Genomic DNA, 20899 nt, shown 5'->3' with positions numbered 1-20899 from the left:
AATACCCAGCTGGGTGTGGTGCTGGGTATAATATTGGCTGAGGATTTCTGCCAATATTATAAAAAGAGAACTGGAGGGGAAGATAGTGTGCTGTTCATTCTCCTGAAGAAGCTTGTCTTACTGGTTTTTCTGATGTGAACTCAGCCATTATCATTATCTTGGAGGATCTTGGGACCTCGCTGTCACAGAGAATGGCTGCATTCACTTTGGGGGCTCTCTGGTCCTTACCTGAACATTGATTCCTGGCTTCAATGCAGAGTCTTCAGGCTGCTGGCACAGATCTGGATCCCACTGGTGCAGACTTTCTAGCTTCTACTACTGATCTTTGGGCCTTCCCCATGTAGATCCTTGATAGACTTGCATGAGACACTGTTGTGGGTTCTAGGCTCCAGTTGGACTATGGAGGTCATTGCCATGGGCTCTAGGTCTTTAGCTCGACTCGTGTAAGACACTGCCATGGGATTCAGGCCCTCAGCTAGATTCTTTGGGTCTCTAGTGTGTGACAGATCTCCTGCACTCTTTTGCATTTGACTGTTTGGGTGAATATTATATAATAGTCCTATAAATTATGTGTGCTGTACTAAATCTTCGCCTTTGTAAACTCTGACAACAACAGTCGTACATAACTGGTTCTTACAGTATTGTTAATATCTAATTTGTCATGGACATTACCACTGTAATTGTTTTGTTTGATATTAACAGGGTCACACAATTGTCAGTGTTTCTCTGTAAGCCAACACTCAAGATTGCCTTTGTGATATTCGCAATATGAGAATATGTTCCCAGAGAACTTGGTTGCTGGGCTAACTAGACTGTATCTTCCTTTCTCAAAATAACCAAGGTGGTTGAATCTTGGAGCTGTGGCACAAAGAATTACAGTTAGTCATTCCCAAAGTATACCACTGAAAAACAACTAAAGAGGTCTCTTTAGTTGTCCACTGAAAGGGAATTTAGAATTTTAAATAAAAGCCTGCCAAGATCAAGTGGACATGTCCAGACCAACCTGATAATAAAACATTCCTTCCTTTGTGTAAAGCTTGTCTAAGGACCTTTTAAATGCAATTTAAAATGTAATGGGACATTTCTTTCTCTGTTTAATCCACAGCTGGTGGCCTTACAATGTAACCAAAAATGTTTAAACTCCCTTAGCAACTCAAAATGCCACCAGACCTTCCAGTCATAATGCACTGAATCTGCCTTTGTACCTCCTGATTGATCTCCCTATAAAAGCTCCAAAACGCCCTCAGGTTGGGCTCTGGCTCTCCGGGAGAGATCTTAGTCAGAAACTCGCTAGTGTAATAAACTGCCTCCTAAACTTCCTCAGTACTGTTTTTTCCTATGTTTGTTCTGTTTTCCACAATACTACAACCAACAAACTTTAGACTACAAGCATCCAAAAGCTCAACCAAAAAACCAACAGAAACATGGAAAGAAAAGACAACAAAATGGGTCTCCAAAATGCCTCTAACTCCCCTGAATTCAATTCAAGGAGTATAAGTTACACACCTGAATTACTCAAAAGAGAAAGTTAGAAAATAGGCCAAAAAGAGACTTGGTGGAATTAGAGAAGATACAACTCAGGAAAAGTAGTAACCAAAAAGATGTAAGAGCTCTCAGAAAACACTAATAAAAACTAAGTTACCTATATAATAAAATAATACAAAACATTAATGACCAGTTTGCCAAAGAATTAGTATCCATGAAAAAGTTTCATCAGAAATCCAAGAGACTATATGGACAAATATGAGGATACAGTTTCAGAACCAGAAGTCAACGATGTCATCAAAGTCCAACTACTCAAAGACATCATAAAAACAGCAAAAGAAAATGAAAACTAGATCTAACAACTCTAGGTGATGTAAAGGAGACTAATCTAAGAATAATTGGAGTAAGTGAAAAATCAGAAGACAACAAAAATGACATAAAAACCCATTCACAGAAATAATGGCAGAAAATTCCCCAAAAATAGGGGAAGAAATCAACCTACAGATAAATGAGGTTTATAGAACACCAAATAGCCATGACCAAAAGTGAACTTCTACACACCACATTCCAGAAGTCCATCACAGGGACAAAATCTTAAAAGCTGTTACGAGAAAGGCAACAAATCACATACAAAGGTAACCACTAGAATCACAGCCAACTCCTCTACATAAACCTTTAAGGCTAGGAGGGCTTAGAGAGAAGTGTTTCAAGCCTTAAAAATGAACAACTTCCAATTGACATATATCCTGCAAATCTTTAAAACTGAAGAAATATGGTATTTTCAGGACAAGGAGCACTTCAATAAACTCATCCCAATTTATAAATTCATGATCTCAATAAATTTATGACCATTCAGTATTATAAGATTCTCAAGGATATCTGAAAATAAAGTCAACAATACCAGTAAGTCCAAAAGAATCAATATATTTGGTAGGATGAGCACCTAGGCAAGAGGGGATAAAATGAGGAAATCAAGCAAAAGGAAAAATAATACAAAGACAGAAATAAGTCAGTACCTGCCAGTAATAACTCTCATTGTGAATGATCTCAATTCCCCAATTAAAAGAGATGGACTGGCAGAATGGATGAAGAAAGAAAACCCAACAATATGCAACACACAAGAAACACAGCTAAATTTTAAAAAATATAGATTAAAAACCAAAGTATATAAAACAGTATTCTATGCAACAGGAACCTTGATAAAAGCAGAAGTTGCTACCCTAATTTCAGATAAAATGGATTTCTAGCTAAAACTGATCAGAAGAGACAAAGAATGTCACTACAATCTGGTTAAGGGAACAATTCACCAGAAGAGCTAACAATTATAAACACACGGGGTCAAGGAATACAGTCCAGTGGCACAGGGCTTGCCTGACAAGCAGGAGGTCTTGAGTTCAATGCTTGAAACAAAACACACACACACCAAATACAGGTGTACCCAGCTTTATAATAGATATAAAAAATCAGATAAACACCAATATAATTGTAATAGGGAATTTCAATACCCCACTTTTGCAAAAGAACAGATCAACTAAATTAAAAAATCAACAAAGGAATATCAGAGTTGAAGTTATCTTTGAATAAATGGACTTAACAGATATCTACAGTGTTCCACCCAACAACAACAGAATACATATGCTTCTCAGCAGCACATGAGACTTTATCCAAAACAGATTATATACAAACCATAAAGCAAGTTTAAGAAAATGCAAAATAATTGAAATTATCCCATTCATATTATCAGATCACAGTGCACTGAAACCAGAAAATCAATGGCAAAAGACAGCACAGAAACTATGCAAGCACATGGAAATTAAATAATATTATCTTGAATAATCAATGAGTCACAGACTCAATTAAAGAAGAAATTAGTTTCTATAATCAACGCCAGTATGACATACCAGAACCTATGGGACACAATGAAAGCCATCCTAAGAGGGAATTTCATAGCAGTAAATTCATATATCAGGAAAACAAAAGAAACTCAAACAAATACATATCAAGCATGAAACAAAAGATATGAGGCAAACAGAGAAAGAGGAAAACAGGCATTGTAATCCAGCACAATGTATCTAAAAGTGTATCCTGACTTAGTGTACCTGTCTTACATATTTTATAAGATCTTTGGCTTATTAGTCTGCTTTTCAAATTGTATATATGATAATTACCTTTGTAAAGTTTTACAAATAAATGGTAAGTACTAGCAAAATAAAAGGGAATGGAGGGAAGGAGAAAAAAATTGAGATGTGTTATGTACGTGCACCAATCCCCTACAGTAAGTGTACTCATTATGCACTGAAAACATGTACTAATAAAATACAGAAAAAGGTAAGAGCTACAAAAAAAAGGTATTACTTGATGCCACTATTTCTTATTCGCTGACCTCCTCCTACTAAGCAGATCTCATATTTAAAAGTCTGGGTATGATGAGACATATATAAAACAAGAAGTACAGAAGCACATATAAGTCCAACTATACCAATAAAAACATTAAATGTGCATAAAACAAGTAATTTAATCAAAAGGCAGAGATTATGTATAGGAATATCATATGTAAAATCACAAACTGAAGCTCAATAAATACAATAATGTTTTCCAATTAAAAAATAAATAAAAGTTTGGATGCATGGAAGTTTAATTTGATCAGTTCATGAATGGGGATTCAGAAAGAATGAGAAAAAGAAACTTCCCTTGCCTTTATTCTTACAGCTAAACTTAGAGATCATCTTGATCTAGGTAAAAGGGACAAAATTTGAAGGGGCATCCATTTCCAAATGGATTTCCTCTCAAATCCCAGTTCCATGCCACATGTTTCCTAAGATGCCTATCAGGAAATTTAGGGGTGCTATGGGGGTTCTCTGAGGTAAAACTTGAGAATCACTAGTTTAAACAATAGAAAAAGTATTCTGAGCTAGTTTAGGAGTACATGTCAGTGAGAAACATTCTAATTTCTTCAACGAATATCATGGAATGAACTATTAAGTAATCTATAAGTGTGATGATATTCAGCATAAGCATTTTTTGTACTGGGGAAAACATTTGACATTTCTGACTTTATTTTAGTTACCTGCAATATGTAAATATATCTTCTCTATCTCAAGGATTGATTCTAAATATTAAGGGAGATAGTACATGGGAAAGAAATAAAATATAAAATATTTTTGTCAGGCATTATTACCACTCAGGACAGAGGAACAGAGATGTATATTATATGTACAATATAATATATTATATTAATCTACAAAAAACTAAGATTTCCTCCAGGAAAAAATCAAAGATGTGTGTTCTCTATAAATTATTTTTCTGCTGAGTATTAAGATCCCTTAATCATACAATTCTTTTGACATTTGTTTCACTACTCAGAATTATGTCATTTTAATGAATACAAAAAAAATGCATTCAGAGTTAAACTAGTGTTATTATTTTATTTTAATGTTTACTAAATTCAGTTCTAGTAAGAATGGATTGAAAATTTTAAAAATGTCTAATGATAAAATCTCACCAATAGATTCATCTCTATATACTTTTTACTCACAAGATAATAAAACCCTTTAGTCTGGCATTTAAAATCTTCCATAATCAGAAACTACTTGTTATGGACTGAATGTGTCTCCTCAAACTAATATAGTGAAGCCCATGACTATGTTTGGAGGTGGGACCTTTAAAGAAGTAATAAAGTTTAAATGAGGTCATGGCGTGGAGACTAGTTTGGACAGGATTAGGGTCCTTATATGAGACCCATTGAGCTCTCTCTTGGAATACACACACAGAGACAAAGTCACAGGAGCATACTGTGTGAAAGTAGCTGTTTGTAACCTAAGGGGACCACCAGCCATGGTGGCCAGACACCAGCCATACTGACACCTTGCTCTTGGTCTTTCTGTCCCCAGAATTGAAAAAAATGGCTCCTATTATTTAAGCCACCCAGTTTGGGTATTTTGTTACAGAATTTTGAGCATATTAATACACTGTCTATGCTACTGTCTGCTTTCTAATACCTCTTATTTCAGAAAATGTACTTTGTTGAATTCTTCTACACATGAAACATTTCCCTGAACATGAAATCAGAAAGTGCTCTGTATGGAGTATTATTTATAATCACTTGCAGTCATGTTGCCTTGTAAAAATTATGCTTACCCTTGAAGAGTGATATACTCTTGGGAGCTTTCAGCCCAACAGCCACTCAGCATTGCAGCAAAATAACTAGATCTGGCACTTAAAATGGCCCTAAAACAAGAAAACACAGGTAAATATTTATGTTACATAAAATGTAATTTTAATGAATTGTGCACCTTTACCTCTTAAAACATAACAAACTTTTTGTCTTATTTTCACTGGTAGGATTATAATAACAAAATAACAAGCTTACATTTATGCTTAAGTATTTTGTTTGTTGAAAGTATTAGTTTGGTGGGTTTTTTTTTTTTTTTTTTTTTGTACTAGAGATTGAACTCATGACCTCAATTTACTAGATAGGCACTTATGCCGCTGAGCTAAATCCCCTGCCTGAAAGTATTAATTTGAATGTTCTTACTTTTTTTCTTGAGGCCTCTGTAATTTTAATGATAAGTAAAACTATTTCCATGACTAAGAGATTAATATATCACAAATGGAAAAATAAAGACTAGAGATATTTAAACATTTTGAGGAAATAGCAATGAAAGACTATAAATACTATTTGTCAATTAAAATTTTCAAAAAATTAAAAAAGACTACAACTATAAGTATTCCAAATTTCAGTTCTAATTATGTTCAGGAAAGGATATTTTCTTAGGTTTGAGAAAATGACAAGAGCGATTTTCTTTTCAATTTCTATTGTCCTTTCTCAACTAAAATGTTCATTCATTCATTTTTGACCAAATAAACACCCATTGTTTTCTATTCTGTCATAGGCATTATTCTAGGTATTGGAAATATAGCAGCAAATGAGATATATAAAACACTGTTATAGTCCAAAGGAAGATGACAGGGAAGAATGAAGAGAAAAAGGAGAAAAGAAAGATACTTTTGCCAATGGTTTACTAGGTTGTCTCAGACCAACCTTTCTCCTCCTTGCTGAAAGTAATTAGGAAAGATGTTTAAATATAATATATATATATAAAATATTTGTTTAAATATTTAACATATTTCCATATAAATATACACTAATTTATATGTATAAATATACACAGTGGTACCTCAGTTTCCAAGCTTAATTTGTTCTACAAGTTTGCAAAAGATGGCCATGTTTGTGTTTGTGTGAGAAAGATGGCCATGGCTGTGTTTGTAATCCTAGGTGGAGTTTGAAAACAAAACAAAAAAATTTGCCAAATGCTTGCTTGTGAACACAATTGCAAACAAATGAGATTGTGAACCATGTGGAGGAAAAAGTATGATAGGAAGGCATGAGAACATTACTATGCTGGTAAGATAGGTTATAAGAGAGAAGACAGCGGGGTGAGGGACTGCGAAACTGAGCAAAACTCCTGTTCATCACAGGCATTTAGGGCCACAAATTAGAGCAAGGGATTTATCAATGCGTTTTGGTGGATATCCCAGAATTTGAGTTGGATCCTGGAAGGTCATCTCCAAGAATGAAGACTGGACAGGAAACAGATCATGATTAGATCCAAAGGCCAGCTTTGAATCAACTCAATCCATGACCAGAACAAATCAGTCAACATCTAGTCTACCATTCATAAGCAAAAGGAAGTCCTTCCATACCAAAACTATAAAAATACCACTGAGATAAATTAAAAAAGACCTAATGGAGAGCGAAAGTTTGCTCTTATACTTAAAGACTCATTTTTAATCTTTGTAGTACAGTCTTAATCAAGTAATTTTAGTTTGATTCTAAATGTACATGATAGGGGCTGGGGATTTAGCTCAGTGGCATAAGCGCCTGCCTTGCAAGCAGACAGTCATGAGTTTGATCCCTGGTACCAATAAAAACGAAAAAGACAAAAAAAAAATGTATATGATAATTCAAAGAACTCATTATAGCCCAAGCAACCATCAAACAGAAGAAAAAACTTGGAAGGCATGATTTCTTTTTTATTATTATTATTATTTAAAGAAAGACAAAAAAAAAAAGAAAATGGGCAAAAAAGTACATACTTTCAAAGAAGTAAACAATAACAAATCCCTAGTTGATGTATACATATTGTCCTCCCCCCAAATAGTTGTTGAAGATACAAAAGTAAAACATATAAATTGGAATTCAACCAGGGAGACTGCAAACAGTTCTGTTCAACTATCCAACAAAAACTAAGTAATATGGCTATCAATCTTATACACTTAGACATGTACACATTTATCTATATCTTCATTTATGTTGAGACCTAACTAAACTTATTAGATTAAAATCCTTCTGAACAAAGGTTAATAATATTGCTGGATTTCACATCATAACACTCTGCAATCAGCACTGGGTAACGCAGTGCCCCTTTCTTTCCTTCGGAGTATTTGTTCATTTCATCAGTGTCATAAGATCAGTTCTCATAAACTGCTTATAGGTTTTACACAAGCATGAGTCTTAACATGTGTTTCTATCCTTTCAATATTAGAAGGAGAAACAGAACAAACCAGGACAGAACTAAACATATTCCTATAGATACATAACACTAAAAAGACATATAAAACTGTTATAAAAGGAGTTCTACCATGATCACTGTGCTGTTTCTTGTTATCATCAACAGAATTGGATATATCATCAGATAAAGTATAATTGAATATATCAGTACATGGCAGGATTAATAGAAATACAACTTTGTAGATAGTGTAGAGCTACAAAAATAGGTAGTAATCAAATCAGAATGGATATCATAGTGAATCATTCAGTTTCAGGATAGTTGTCTATATTCCTCAACTTGATACCAGCAACCAGTTTTGAATAAAATCTGTCAATAATAAGCAGCAATCAAACAAGTCAGATTTAACTAAGATCAGTCATGATACAACAGTATAAGTCATACAGGGATCCTGATTGAGTTAAAAGGAAATTAAAGATGACCACTGTGCTATGTTCTCATATCTTCGGAACAGCTATCTGTGCCCTCAGATCCAGTGCTTGTATACAAAGTAGGATGGAACAAGTTCCATCCAAGCGGAGTGGTGCAAGTAATAAGGGTTTTAATTCCTGATACACTATTAGCTATATCTTGTGCTATTTTTCTTTAAGACTATTGCTCCCCTTTCACGCCCCCAGGATGAACTGTGTATTTTTGGGTCTCCCCAACACTCACGGTTTTATATTGGGGGGGCAACCTACTATTTACCTAAGTATTTCTGAACTTTCTCACTCCTGGACTGGATTTCTAGTTATATTTCTTCATTTATTAAAGCCTGTCTGTTCAACCTATGCATAAATACTGGTTCAGTTACCCCTATTACTCTCTGGCTCCCTATCACATTGAGTTCCGTTTTCTCATATTTGATTTTGGTCAGGCTAATTATATTTCCTATAAAGAGCCTCTCAGTGGACCCTTCCTTTTGATCCACTCTGCCTGCAATTCTCTTTTTTCTCTTAAGTTAGTGTATCTAGGCCATCTATGTTAGAAATTATATCCAATCTAATCTGCCTCATTTCTGTTGTGCTCTTTTTCTGTCATTAGTTGTCTGTTTGTCTTCTTCATTTTGCTCTTTGTTCCATTCGTTGGGGCCTCTCTGCCATTGTTCCTGAAATCCTTGTGCTTTTCTCTTTCTTTAAAATGTCCTGTAGTATTCTCAGTAGAGTTGGACTGGTGGTTGCGAATTCTCCCAGTTCCTCTTTATCTTGGAAGCATCTTGTTTCTCCATTAATTTCTAGGGACAATTGTGCAGGATATATCAATCTTGGCTGGAGGTTATTGTCTTTCAAGGCTTGGATTATTTCGCCCCATGCTCTTCTAGATTTGATGGTTTGTGCCGAGAAGTCTGTTGTAATTCTGATGGGTTTTCCCTTCTAAGTTTCTTATCTCTGACAGCTTTTAATATTCTGTTCTTACACTGGATTTCTGGAATCTTGATTATTATATACCTGGGCGTAGTTCTGTTTTGATTATAGGTGGCTGGAGTTCTGTATGCCTCATACATCTGAGCATCTTTTCCTTTTCCTATGTTTGGGAAGTTTTCCTTAATTATTTCTGTGAATAGTCTTTGCAGTTCCTTTGTTGGTACCCCTGCTTCTTCATTCACATTCTTTATTCTTAAGTTATAGATTGTCATCTTCTAGCCTTTGTATTGTTACTGCTTGTTTCCTTGTTATTTTTAAGAAGTTTTCCTTTCATGTTCCCATATTACAAACCTGTCAGATAATCTATCCTTTTCAGATAATCTATCCTTAGTTTCTTTCAAGCTGTTATGCCAGCTTTCAATAGAGTTTTTAGTTTCCTGGTAATCTCTTCATGATTCCTTGATTCCTTGAATCTCTTCCTTGAACCTGCTTCATGTATTCTATGTTTTCTCTATTTTCTCCATCAAACAATTCTCCCCTTCTTTTTTGTTCTTCCATTCTACCATCTGTTTTTTCTTGGGAGATGCTTAGCATTTCTTTAATTATTCTACTTATATCTTGCTTTACTTGGTTAAATACTTCACTTTTGAACTTGTCTATGAGGTCCCAAAGATATCACTTTATGTCTATTGGTGCCATGCCTGATATTGCATGTTTTCTGTCCTCATTCTCCTTTACATTTACCTTTCCTGGATCAGTGTTCTCAGGACTGGGGACTGAGGACCCTTTCTTGTTGCCTCCTCTTCTCATATTTTTTGTTCCTTCCACACAGGCATACATAGGAGGCCCAGTTTCTTTCTTTGTTGGTTTCAGTTTGTCTGAAGCATGCTGACTAGGTGGTTCTGCCCACTGCAGTGTAGGAGGTACACACTCAGCAGCCTATGCTGGGCCGCCACTCCAGATCAACCTACTGAAGGCTTCACTGCTTAGGGTGCACTGTCAGGCGTAGGAACTTGATTAGGGCTAGCCTATTGGGCCTCAGTCTGTGGTGTCACCCAGGTCAAGTGCTCCCAACCAATCCTGCTTGAGAAGGGAATATCTGCCTGAAGTCACTGCAGCGCCTTGTTCTGGCCAGTCTGTCCAGTCCCAGAATGTCATCTGTTGGAGCCTCTTTGTCTATGGAAGGGTTTCTATTCCCCTCACTCACCGCCGGCCAATGCAGGGTTCCCCACCAGCTCTACTCTCAATTTGATTCACCGATTCCTTGCAAGGCAGGCACTTATGCCGCTGAGCTAAATACCCAGCCCCCCTGCACTACTGTATTACTTTGCACCCTCTCCCCTGTGGACCAGCCAAACCTCTGAGGCCCCACTGGGCCAGTGTGGTTAGTGTGCGCCACTGCTGAAGGAATTTGACCTCAGATAACCCTTCCCTTCGGAAGGGAACAATTGACTGAAGTCACTGATGCCTCTTGTCCTTGCCAGTCCTGCCTGGTCCCAGAATGTCGTGTGCCGGAGCCCCTCTTATTTATGGAATGGCTCCACTCCCCTCACTCACCACAGGTCGATGTAGGCACCCTGCCAACTCAGCTCTCCATTAGGCTTGCTGACCCTCGAACTCAATGTATCTGCGCCTCCAGTGATTGGAAGTGGTGGCACCTCGGACGGCTCGGCAAGTCGCGACAGGACCCAGGCAAGTCACAGCGGGACCCTGGTAAGGCACGGCAGGACCTTGGCAAGTCATGGAGGGACCCCGGCAAGTCACAGCATTGGCTAGTCGCGGCAGAATGTCAGATGGTTGGCAAGTCGCCTTAATTTCTTCTTGGGATGAGAGAATTCATCTCCCTCTGTTTGGGGCTCCCCACTCTGTATTATGTTGAATTCTAAGTTGACTATCTCAGGGAGCTTCTGTAGCCAGTTGTTATCTATCTGCCATCTTTGCTCTTCCCCCACTATAGTAATATTAAAAAAAAATACAATTCAAAGTAAAATGAGCCAGAAGAAGCAAAGTAGGCCACTACATATTGGTAAATGGAACAGTTCACCAAGAAGAAATAATAATTGTAAATAAACAGGCACTGAATGTGGATATAACAGTTCACTAAGAAGAAAAAATAATTGTAAATAAACATGCACTGAATGTTGATATGCTGAATTACCTAACAGAAACACTACTTGACATAAAGGGTCACAGAAATCCCAATATGATCATGGTGAGGGGTTTCAACACCTCACTCTCAGAAACAGATGAGTCAACCAGACAAAAAAAGAACAAAAAAGAAACATCAGAGTTTAATTACACTATAGTTTAAATGACGTAACAGACATGTACAGAGTATTCCATCCAACAACAGCAGAATATACTTTTTTTCCCCAGAAACCCACAGAATAGTCTCCAAAACAGACCGTATTTTAGGCCATAAAGCAAATAAACAAACCTAGAAATGCATAGAGACTTTAAGAGTAAAGACCAAAAAGCTGCTATAAAAGAAATCAGGAAAATAATTCCATTCACAACAGCTTAAAACAAAAACTTCCCCAAAACATCTATATCTATATCCTTATCTATATCTATATCTATTATCTGCATAACCAAGAAGGTAAAAGTCCTCTTTAAGGAAAATTACAGAACACTGAAGAAACAGAGTAATATAATAGAAAATGAAAAGACTTCCACTGTTCATGTATGAGGAAAATATTGTTAAAATGACTTTAATACTGAAAGCTATGGATTTTTTTAATTTATTAAGATACAAAAATAATTCTTCATAGAAGTAGGAAAAATCCTAAAATTCATATGGGAGCGCAATGGATCCAGAACAGCCAAAGAAGCCCTGAGAAAAACAGCAAAGTAGGGGATATCACAATACCTGATTTCAAAAAGTACTATAAAGTCTAGTAACAAAACAGTGTGGTACTGCCACAAAAAAGACATGTAGATCAATGGTATAGAAGACAGAGACAAACTCATGCTCCTGTCATCTGATTATTGACAAGTAGGTCAAAACACACTGAAGAAAAGAAACTCTTTTAAACAAATGGTGCTTGGAATACTACACATTCACATATAGAAGACTATAACTAGATTCCTTTTGCCCTGCACTAAAATTAAAAAAGAAAACACTTGAAACCAAAGGCACAGGCAAAGACTTTCTGCATAGGACCCTAAATTATACAGGAAATTTAATATCAAGAATCAATACATGGGATTATACCAAATTTAAAGTTTCTGCACAACAAAGGAAAAATAGAGTAAAGGGACAATCTATAGATGGGAGAAAAATCTTTGTGAGCTAGTATCCTGATAAAGGATTAGTAGCTTAAATATATAAAGAATTAAAAAACCAAAAGAACAAAAAGTTCAATCAATAAAGGGCAAAGAAACTGAATAGAGAATTCTCAAAAGTACAAATGATCAATAAGTATACATAAAAAAGCTCAATGTTTTTAGCAATTAAAGCAATGCAAATAAATTAGGACTCTATTTTTTAAATCACACTTCATAATTTCTCCCAGTTGGTGACTTACATTTTTGCATTCTCTTAATAGTGTCTTTCCTAAGGCAAAAGATTTTAAATCTTATTAATTTTTTTCCTTTCATGAGTTATGCTTTTGGTGTTATACTTAAAATTCATCCCCAAACTTAAGGTCACATAGATTTCCCCCCATGTTTCCTTCTGGAAGTTCTATAGCTTGGGATTTTACATTTATCTAAGACTCATTTTAAGTTAATTTTTGCCTAACATATAGGGTCTATATATAGGATGTGCTGGGGTTTTTTTGCATATAAATGTCCATTTGTTGAAAACACTATCCTGTCTATGATGAATTGACATTTTGTGGCTATACTTGTGTGCATCTATTTCTGAGTTCTCTAGTCTATTTCACTGATCAATATGTTACATATTTGACACCATGATTACTCTAACTTTGTAGCAAGTTTTGATATCAAGTAGTGTGACCCCTCCCTTCTTCTCCCTCCATCCTAGCATTCTGTTCGTTATATTATGTTCTTTACCCTTACATACAAATTTTAGAATCACTCTGTCAATGTTTACAAAACAGCTTTCTGGGACTTTAGGTGAAGTCACATTTTAAAAAATCAAATTGGTGTTGAATTTTATCAAGTGGTTTTCTACATCTATTTTGATGACCAAATGATTTTTCTCCTTTATTTTAATAAATGGTTTATTAGTAATATAGAACTAAATGCACTTGATAATTTTCATTAGTGGCTATCTACTCTTCCCGAATCCCGTTCCCCATCTCTAAGTCTAGCTTCTATTCTAGTTTGCTGACATCTTTTACTTATTCATTTAATTTTTAAGTAAAACAGGTAACATTTTACAGACTCCCTCAGTAGAGACCAAGAAATTGTACAAAAATATTATAGACTAACTGATAAACATGCAGTGTTTCACTTTCTGAGGCTTACTTTGCTGAACATGACAGTCTCCAGTTCCACCATCTCCTGCAAATAATAATTTCATTCTTCTTTATGACTAAATAATACATAATTGTATACCGTACTGGCTTCTTTATTCATCAGTTGATAGGCAGATTTTCTTCCATATTTAGGCTGTTTCCTGACTCTGTTGGTTGTTTCCCTTGGTATACAAAAACTTTTTAATTGATATGGTCCCTTCTGCTGGTTCTTGATATTATTTCTCTTGCTATTGGAGTCCTAGTCTAGAAGTCCTTGCTTGTGTATACGTTTGCCCTATGTTTTCTTTTAGCAGTTTGAAAGGTTTGGGTCTTACAGCTAGGTCCTTGATCCATTTTTTATTTTAGTGCAGGGTGAGAGAGGTATCTTGTTTCAATCTTCTGCATGTTACAAATGTTCATGTGCCATTTTTGTGTGGACACAAATTTTCAAATGGGTAAATACCAAGAGTAGGGTTGTTGGGTCATATGGTAAGACGATGTTTACTTTGTAAGAAACTGCCAAAATGCCTGTATCATTTTGCATTTCTATCAGTGATGAATGATAATTCCTTTTGATCATCATCCTCATCAGCAGTTAGTATTTAAAAACTTTTAGTCATTTTAATGTATGTATCTTATTGTTTTTTAACTTTGCATTTCCTAAGGACAAACATGTTGAAGAGATTATTATATGCAAATTTCCCATCCTGTTTGTATTCATCTTTGGTGCAATTTCTGTTCATTATCTTTTGTCCATTTTGAAACTGGATTGAGAGCTGGGGATTTAGCTCTGTGGCATAAGTGGCTACCCAGCAAGCATGAGGTCGTGAGTTTGATCCTTCATACAAGAAAAAAAAGAGAGTTAACCCAAATTAATTTTAGCTAAGGATTGAGCTCAGTGGTACAAGGGCATGTCTGGCAAGCTCAAGGTCATGAGTTTGATCCTCAGTGCCAAAAGAAACTGGATTGGTTTTTATGTTAAGTTTTAAGAGTTAGTTAGATTTTGTATAGAAATTTTGTATCCAGTATGTAATCTGCATGTATTTGATTTGCAAATACATATTATACAAAATGGATCCAACTGTATTACATATCAATTAAATTTAAAAAATTGAAAGAATCGATAGGTAAAGTTGCTGACCTAAGTATCTTTAGAAATGAATATAGATTCTAACAGTACAGACCAGAAAACTGTACAAAAGTATTATGTAAATATTGCATGTAAGTATTGTATAAACTGATAAAGCTGCTTCCCACAGAGATATGGATTCACAATTCTGAACCTTCTCCACAAATGCTTAATTTATGTGGGGCAGAGTACCAATAAACCACTTTTAAATTTAAAATGTCAGGGGTTGGGGGTTTAGCTCAGTGGCATAAGCACCTGCCTTACAAGCAGGCGGTCGTGAGTTCGATCCCCGGTACCGATAAAAATGAAAATGAAAAAGACAAAAAAAAAATTTAAAATGTCATAAATCACAGATGCTTTTAATGTACCAAACTTAATGAATATCACAGGTCAGTAACACGGGGCCCTACAAAGTATCAACAGTTTACCCTTATGATTACACTGTAGTTTGGGAACTGTGGCTGCAGGATACTTCTCAGAACTATAAGAAAGTATCATTCTGGCCCAGAAAAAGACCAATATTTAAAACTTGACATATGGTTTCTACTGAATTCATATTACTTTTGCATCATTATAAGCTAAAACATCATATATTAGGAAACTTCTCAGGCAAGAATGGTACAAGTAATTATTAAAATTGAATAATGAAGTACTAGATGGTAGATGGTAAAAGCAATGTTTTTCACGGCTGGAGAAGAAAACTACCTTTAAGGGGGTAACACTAAAATGATCCATGTCATAACAGATTAATGCTAAAGCCATCAGCATGCATTCATGTTCAGCTTACTGAAAACGTGGATACATATAAAAACATTTATAGTTGTGTCTACAGAGGCTAATATATACAATTCCCTTTTGTCAGTTAAGTTAATCTAGAAGAAATGACCCATAGCAGTATATTCAGCACTTACATCTTCATTTCTAATGCCATTAAAAATTTTTAAAAAACCAAACAGTTGAGTCCAGGACAGATGAATTGATAGCATCTTTTAGAGCCAGAGACTAAGAAAATACATAAAACACACATCGTGAGTTTATGTGAAGAGGACATAAGAACTAACTAAAAGAGTATGCATGGCTAAAGCTAGAACAAATTAAACAATAAAATAAATAAGCCAAAGTACAAAATAAGTTAATAAGTTAATTACCAGCCATATAGGTGATATTTAATTAATGAAGATAAAGATAATTTCTTGTGCTGAATTACAAATAATTTATATAGATACTACTCTTTCAAGCATGTAGAACATTACTCTTTACCCCTCACATATGAATTACAGTTACTTTCTTCCCATATGGAAATGGGAGGTGGATGAGGAGTAACATAATGAAGTAACAAACAAACAAACAAACAAACAAACAAAAAAGACCTCAGACAGGTTGATCAAGATTAATACAGTGGTAAGTGATGTTGATCAAATGTACCCTTAATAATTAAGAATGTAATAAAAATGTTCTTTTATCTTTGTGCATCTTCTCCCTAAAAGCCATAAACCAGCCAATCATGAGAAAAGCATCAAACTTCAACTGGAAATATTCTATCAAATATTGGACTAATATTTCTTAAACTGTTAAGGTCATCAAAAATAAGGAAAAGTGTAAAATGTTGTCACAGTCAAGAGAAGCTCGGGATACACAACAGCTAAATGCAATGGGCTATCCTGGATAGAATCCTAGAACAATATTGAATATGAGGTAAAAACTAAAGAAATCTGAATAAAATATAGATTTTAGTTAATACGGTATATCAATATTGGTTTCTCAGTTGAAACAAATTTACTATATTAAGATGTTTATATAAGATGTTAATAATGGGATAACCAGGTGTGGATAGCATATGCACTTTCTTAATTTTTCTAAAACTGTTCTAAAAAATAACAAAAAAATTAGATTTCTGCTTCTACTTTAGTATGGGATTTAGCCACTCTCAATAGTGAGAAAATGAAACAAAAATATAATATGGAGAAAACGTAGTATAAGATATTCATCTTTAAGGAGGATAACAAATGAGATAAGCTTTTCTTCTCAGAAGGAACTTTTAATCAAGGCACAGGAGGATAAAAATAAGCAGAGCTTGTAGTTTAACTGAATTGAACAAAAACAGATTCAAGTTTCTGGAAGCTGAGACAGGTGAAATTCATAGGGCAGAGCTATAAAGAGGAAGTACTCTAGAAACAAGGGGAAATAGTCTCTTGAGCTTTTGTCTAAACAGAAATTAAGCAAGTGAAACTCTGTGAAGCCAGGCAGATAATGAAAGCCATGGGAAGAAGCTAGCTGTGGGTGGCTCATGACTTTAATCCCAGCTAATAAGGAAGCTGATCTCAAATTCAAGGCCAGGCTGGGCAGCTTGGTGAGATCCCAACTCAAAATTAAAACAAAGCAAAACAAAACTGCTGAGATATAGCTCAGTGATAGAGTACTTGCCTGGCATGTGTGAGTAAGCCTCTAGCCCAAATCTTGGTCAGACACACAAACACACATACACAAAAGCCAAGTGAACTACAGGGCTGACCAACATTCAAATTTCTTCTACTTTGAAATGAATATTGAATATTTGGGGCACAAAGAAGAGACCTCATAGGGTCATGTCTCAGTAAAAGGGGGGTAGCCAACATTTAGAACACAGGCTATACTAGAATCACCCTAATAAAGTTTAAAAACAAGTTCCACGAACATGAGCTGAACCACAATAACTTAAAATGCTTTTAAAGAAAACTTCAACTACTTTTTAAAGGAAAACAACAAAGCTCAAAACATCAACAATAAAATATAATGTCTAGCATCCAATAAAAAATTACTAGTTATATGAAGAAGTGGCAAAATGTGAACTAGGAGAAAAACCGGTCAAAAGAAATAATTTTAGAAATGAAAGAGAAGACAGAATTAACAAAAATTATTTTAAATGTTCTATAAGTGTGTTCAAGAATTCTTTTTTAAAAATAAGGTACATGACAAGAAAAGAAATGTATTTTTAAAATGACAGAAGTCATAGAGATGAAATGTATCTGAATGCAAACTTCATTGGATGGAGTTAAAAGATTACAAGAAAATATTGGCAATGCAATCACACAGTAGCAATACAAACTAATCAAATAAAACAGGAAAATATATGGGGAGTAAGGAACTTTAGTGATCAAATGGTCTAATAAACATGTAATTGGAATCACAAGAAAGGAAAAAGGATACAGTAAGAAAATTTGAAAAAAATGGCAATAAATTTTCTAAATTTCATCAGGCATGGTGGCATTAAACTTATAATCTCAGCACTTTGAAAGGATGAGGCAGAAGGATCAAAAATTCAAGCCCAGCCCAGGCAGATTAGTGATTTAGGGAAATCCTATCTCAAAATTTAAAAAGAGAGGCCAAGGATGTAGTTCAGTGTAAAATTCCTGGGTTCAATCCTCAGGAAAACACACCACACACACCCACCCACACACACACACACACACACACACACAATCTAAATTTCACATAACCAAAAACACATTGATTTAAGAAGTTTAACAAGTAATATACAAGATAAACATAAAACCAGAAGGTACATCATTATCAACTAGCTAAACTCCCATAATAACAAGAAAAAAATTTAAAGCAGAGAAAAGACACATATCACATACTGATAAGAAACTACAAATTACTAGGTATTTCTAAGAGATAATTCAAGCTAGGTAACAGTAAAATGACATGCTTAAAATTGAGAAATAAAAAAATTTAAAATCCTATCAAAGTAAAATTCTGTATCCAGCAAAAATATCCTACACACATAAGGAATAAACGAAGACTTTCCTAGACAATGTGATAGCTCAGACCCCGGAATAAAATCCAAGGAAGCAAGAAATTAAATTTGGGGAGCAAAGGCTTTATTTAGGCCAGGCCTAGCAACGAGTCTCCGGGAGCCAATTTGGAGACTGCGAGCCACAGAGACTGAAGGAAGGGCTTTTAACAGCAGGGGAGGGAGAAAAAAACAAAGAAACCCACAGAGCCGTCAAGCTGTTGACTCAAGTCTGGAAACTGTAAAGCTGCCCACTTAGTTCTGATAATATTGGGAGCCTTTGGTGCCTTTTAAGTTACTCCCATTCTACAGATAAACATTATCTTGGAATAGCACATCTGCAATAACATTTGGGAAGTTTAATTATTGGACAGCTTGCTAGCAATAACATGTGGAAGGGGGGGAGGCGGTTAATTATCTCGAGACAACTTGTTAACACATGTGGGAAGGGGTCGAAAGTTACAAGAAGCTGAAACTTAAGTTTTTACAAGGATTTGGAACTTAACCCTTTTGGTGCATTAGGGTTAAGCCACAACATTTTTGTAATTTCTTTGAAGTTAAGCATTTCTTAAGAACAGCACAATTAGCACATTTTATGACAGACTACCACCAGGTAGGGAAAGGGGAAAGGCAGTGCGGCACATTACAGAACAGAAAATATGGCTAGATTACTTTCCTTGGGGAGAGCAAGGCCAGGTAAAGTCTCCCTGCATACAAGCAAGTCTCCCTGCATACAAGCAAGTTTAGATAAGAAGAAATTCTGTTTTCCTCAGCAGAGAATGGGGAAGCCTAGGAGTAATTAACAACTCCTGTTAGCTTATCTTAGCACCGCATATGTTGTTTGTAGACAGCAACAATGGTTAACATATCAATTAGGTAAGGTTTTGCAATTCTTTACAGAGAAAAGCATTGTTTAACATATCAATTAGGTCACCCAGAGGGAGAAGGAAAACACATATACAGTAAGGCCGCTATACAGGCTTTGCTATAATACACACATAATGAAGCTATTTTTCTTAGAGTACAACAGACAAAAGCTGAGAAAAGTCACTGCCAACAGACCTACATTATAAAAAATTCAAAGTTCTTTAGGTTGAAGAACATTGTAATATATGGAAACCCTAGGCTTACACAAAGGATTGGAATGTGCAAGAAACAGTAATATGTGGGCAAATAGGAAGCACTTTTTTCTTCATTGTTAAATTATTTTAAAAAGCTGGCATAGTGGCGCACACCTGTAATCCTAGTGCTAGGGAAAATGAGGCAAGAAGATTGTCAGAAGTTCAAGGCCAGCCTGAACAGCAAACTTGAGATACTGTCTCCAAAAACAAAAACAAAACAAGAAAAACTAAAATGCTTTAAAAATAATTATCTAAAAAACCAACTGCAGTGTATTGTGAGAGTAATAACAAACAAAAGTGAAATGTATAATAACAAACACTTGATATTGGAAGAGAGGGTTCTGATGTAAATGAAGACATGTAACACTAATTTAAGTCAGATGGTGATAATAATACCCAGCCCTGGGGCAGCTAAAAACACATACATACACACTAGCTAATAAGCCAAAACTGAAACTAATCTGAAATTTACAAAAAAGGTTTTATGTCACAATACAAAATAAAAGCAAAAGTCAAGTACAATGGTGTACACCTGTAATATAAGCCACTTGGGAGGCAGAACCAGGAAGATTGCAAATTGAAGACAAGCCTGGACAATTTAGCACAGATTTTGTGTTAAAAGACAGACAGCCAGGAAGAGAAGCAGGCAGGAAAGCAGACATAAAACAATGAAGAAATGAAAATAAATGGTATGCTGAAACCCAAATACATTTAATAACTGTATTACTGTAACTGGTCTAAATATACCAGTTAAAAAGGAAGTTATAAGAATGAATTTTTAAAAACAAGGTACAACTGTGTAAAATTAATTTTCTTTTTGCAGTGCTGGAAATTGAATCTAAGGCATTACATGTACTAGCTAGGCTTCCCCTGAACTAAATCACCAGCAGAAATTAACTTCAAACTCATTTTAATACAAACCCAGAGAGATTAATAGTAAAAGAATATAAAGCAAAAGAATATAAATGCCATATAAACACTAATCATAAGAAAGCTGGAGTCGCTACATTAATATCCAAGTAGACTTCCTATCAGGGATGTTACCTTGGATAAAAA

General features: G+C 35.2%; 1 protein-coding gene across 7 annotated transcripts in view; it reads right to left on the bottom strand.

The window, feature by feature from the left end:
- Btbd8 (BTB domain containing 8) overlaps positions 1–20899 on the bottom strand; it is a 110808-nt gene that overhangs the window by 56094 nt on the left and 33815 nt on the right. For 5 of the 7 annotated variants that reach the window (XM_013143015.3, XM_063254203.1, XM_003478934.5 and 2 more), the window contains one exon: positions 5623–5712. In XM_013143015.3, the coding sequence (XP_012998469.1) occupies positions 5623–5712 (90 nt within the window). Of the gene's footprint in view, positions 1–228; positions 5581–5622; positions 5713–20899 lie in introns of those variants that run through there. The other 2 variants (XM_063254208.1, XM_063254206.1) reach the window with 1 other exon arrangement.

This window comes from Cavia porcellus, unplaced genomic scaffold (genome assembly GCF_034190915.1).
Source record: "Cavia porcellus strain 051 isolate PalLab524CR breed Dunkin Hartley unplaced genomic scaffold, mCavPor4.1 scaffold_1, whole genome shotgun sequence".
NCBI lineage: Eukaryota > Metazoa > Chordata > Mammalia > Rodentia > Caviidae > Cavia > Cavia porcellus.
Note: the sequence above shows the minus strand (reverse complement) of the source record. Positions and strands in the feature narration are given on the sequence as shown.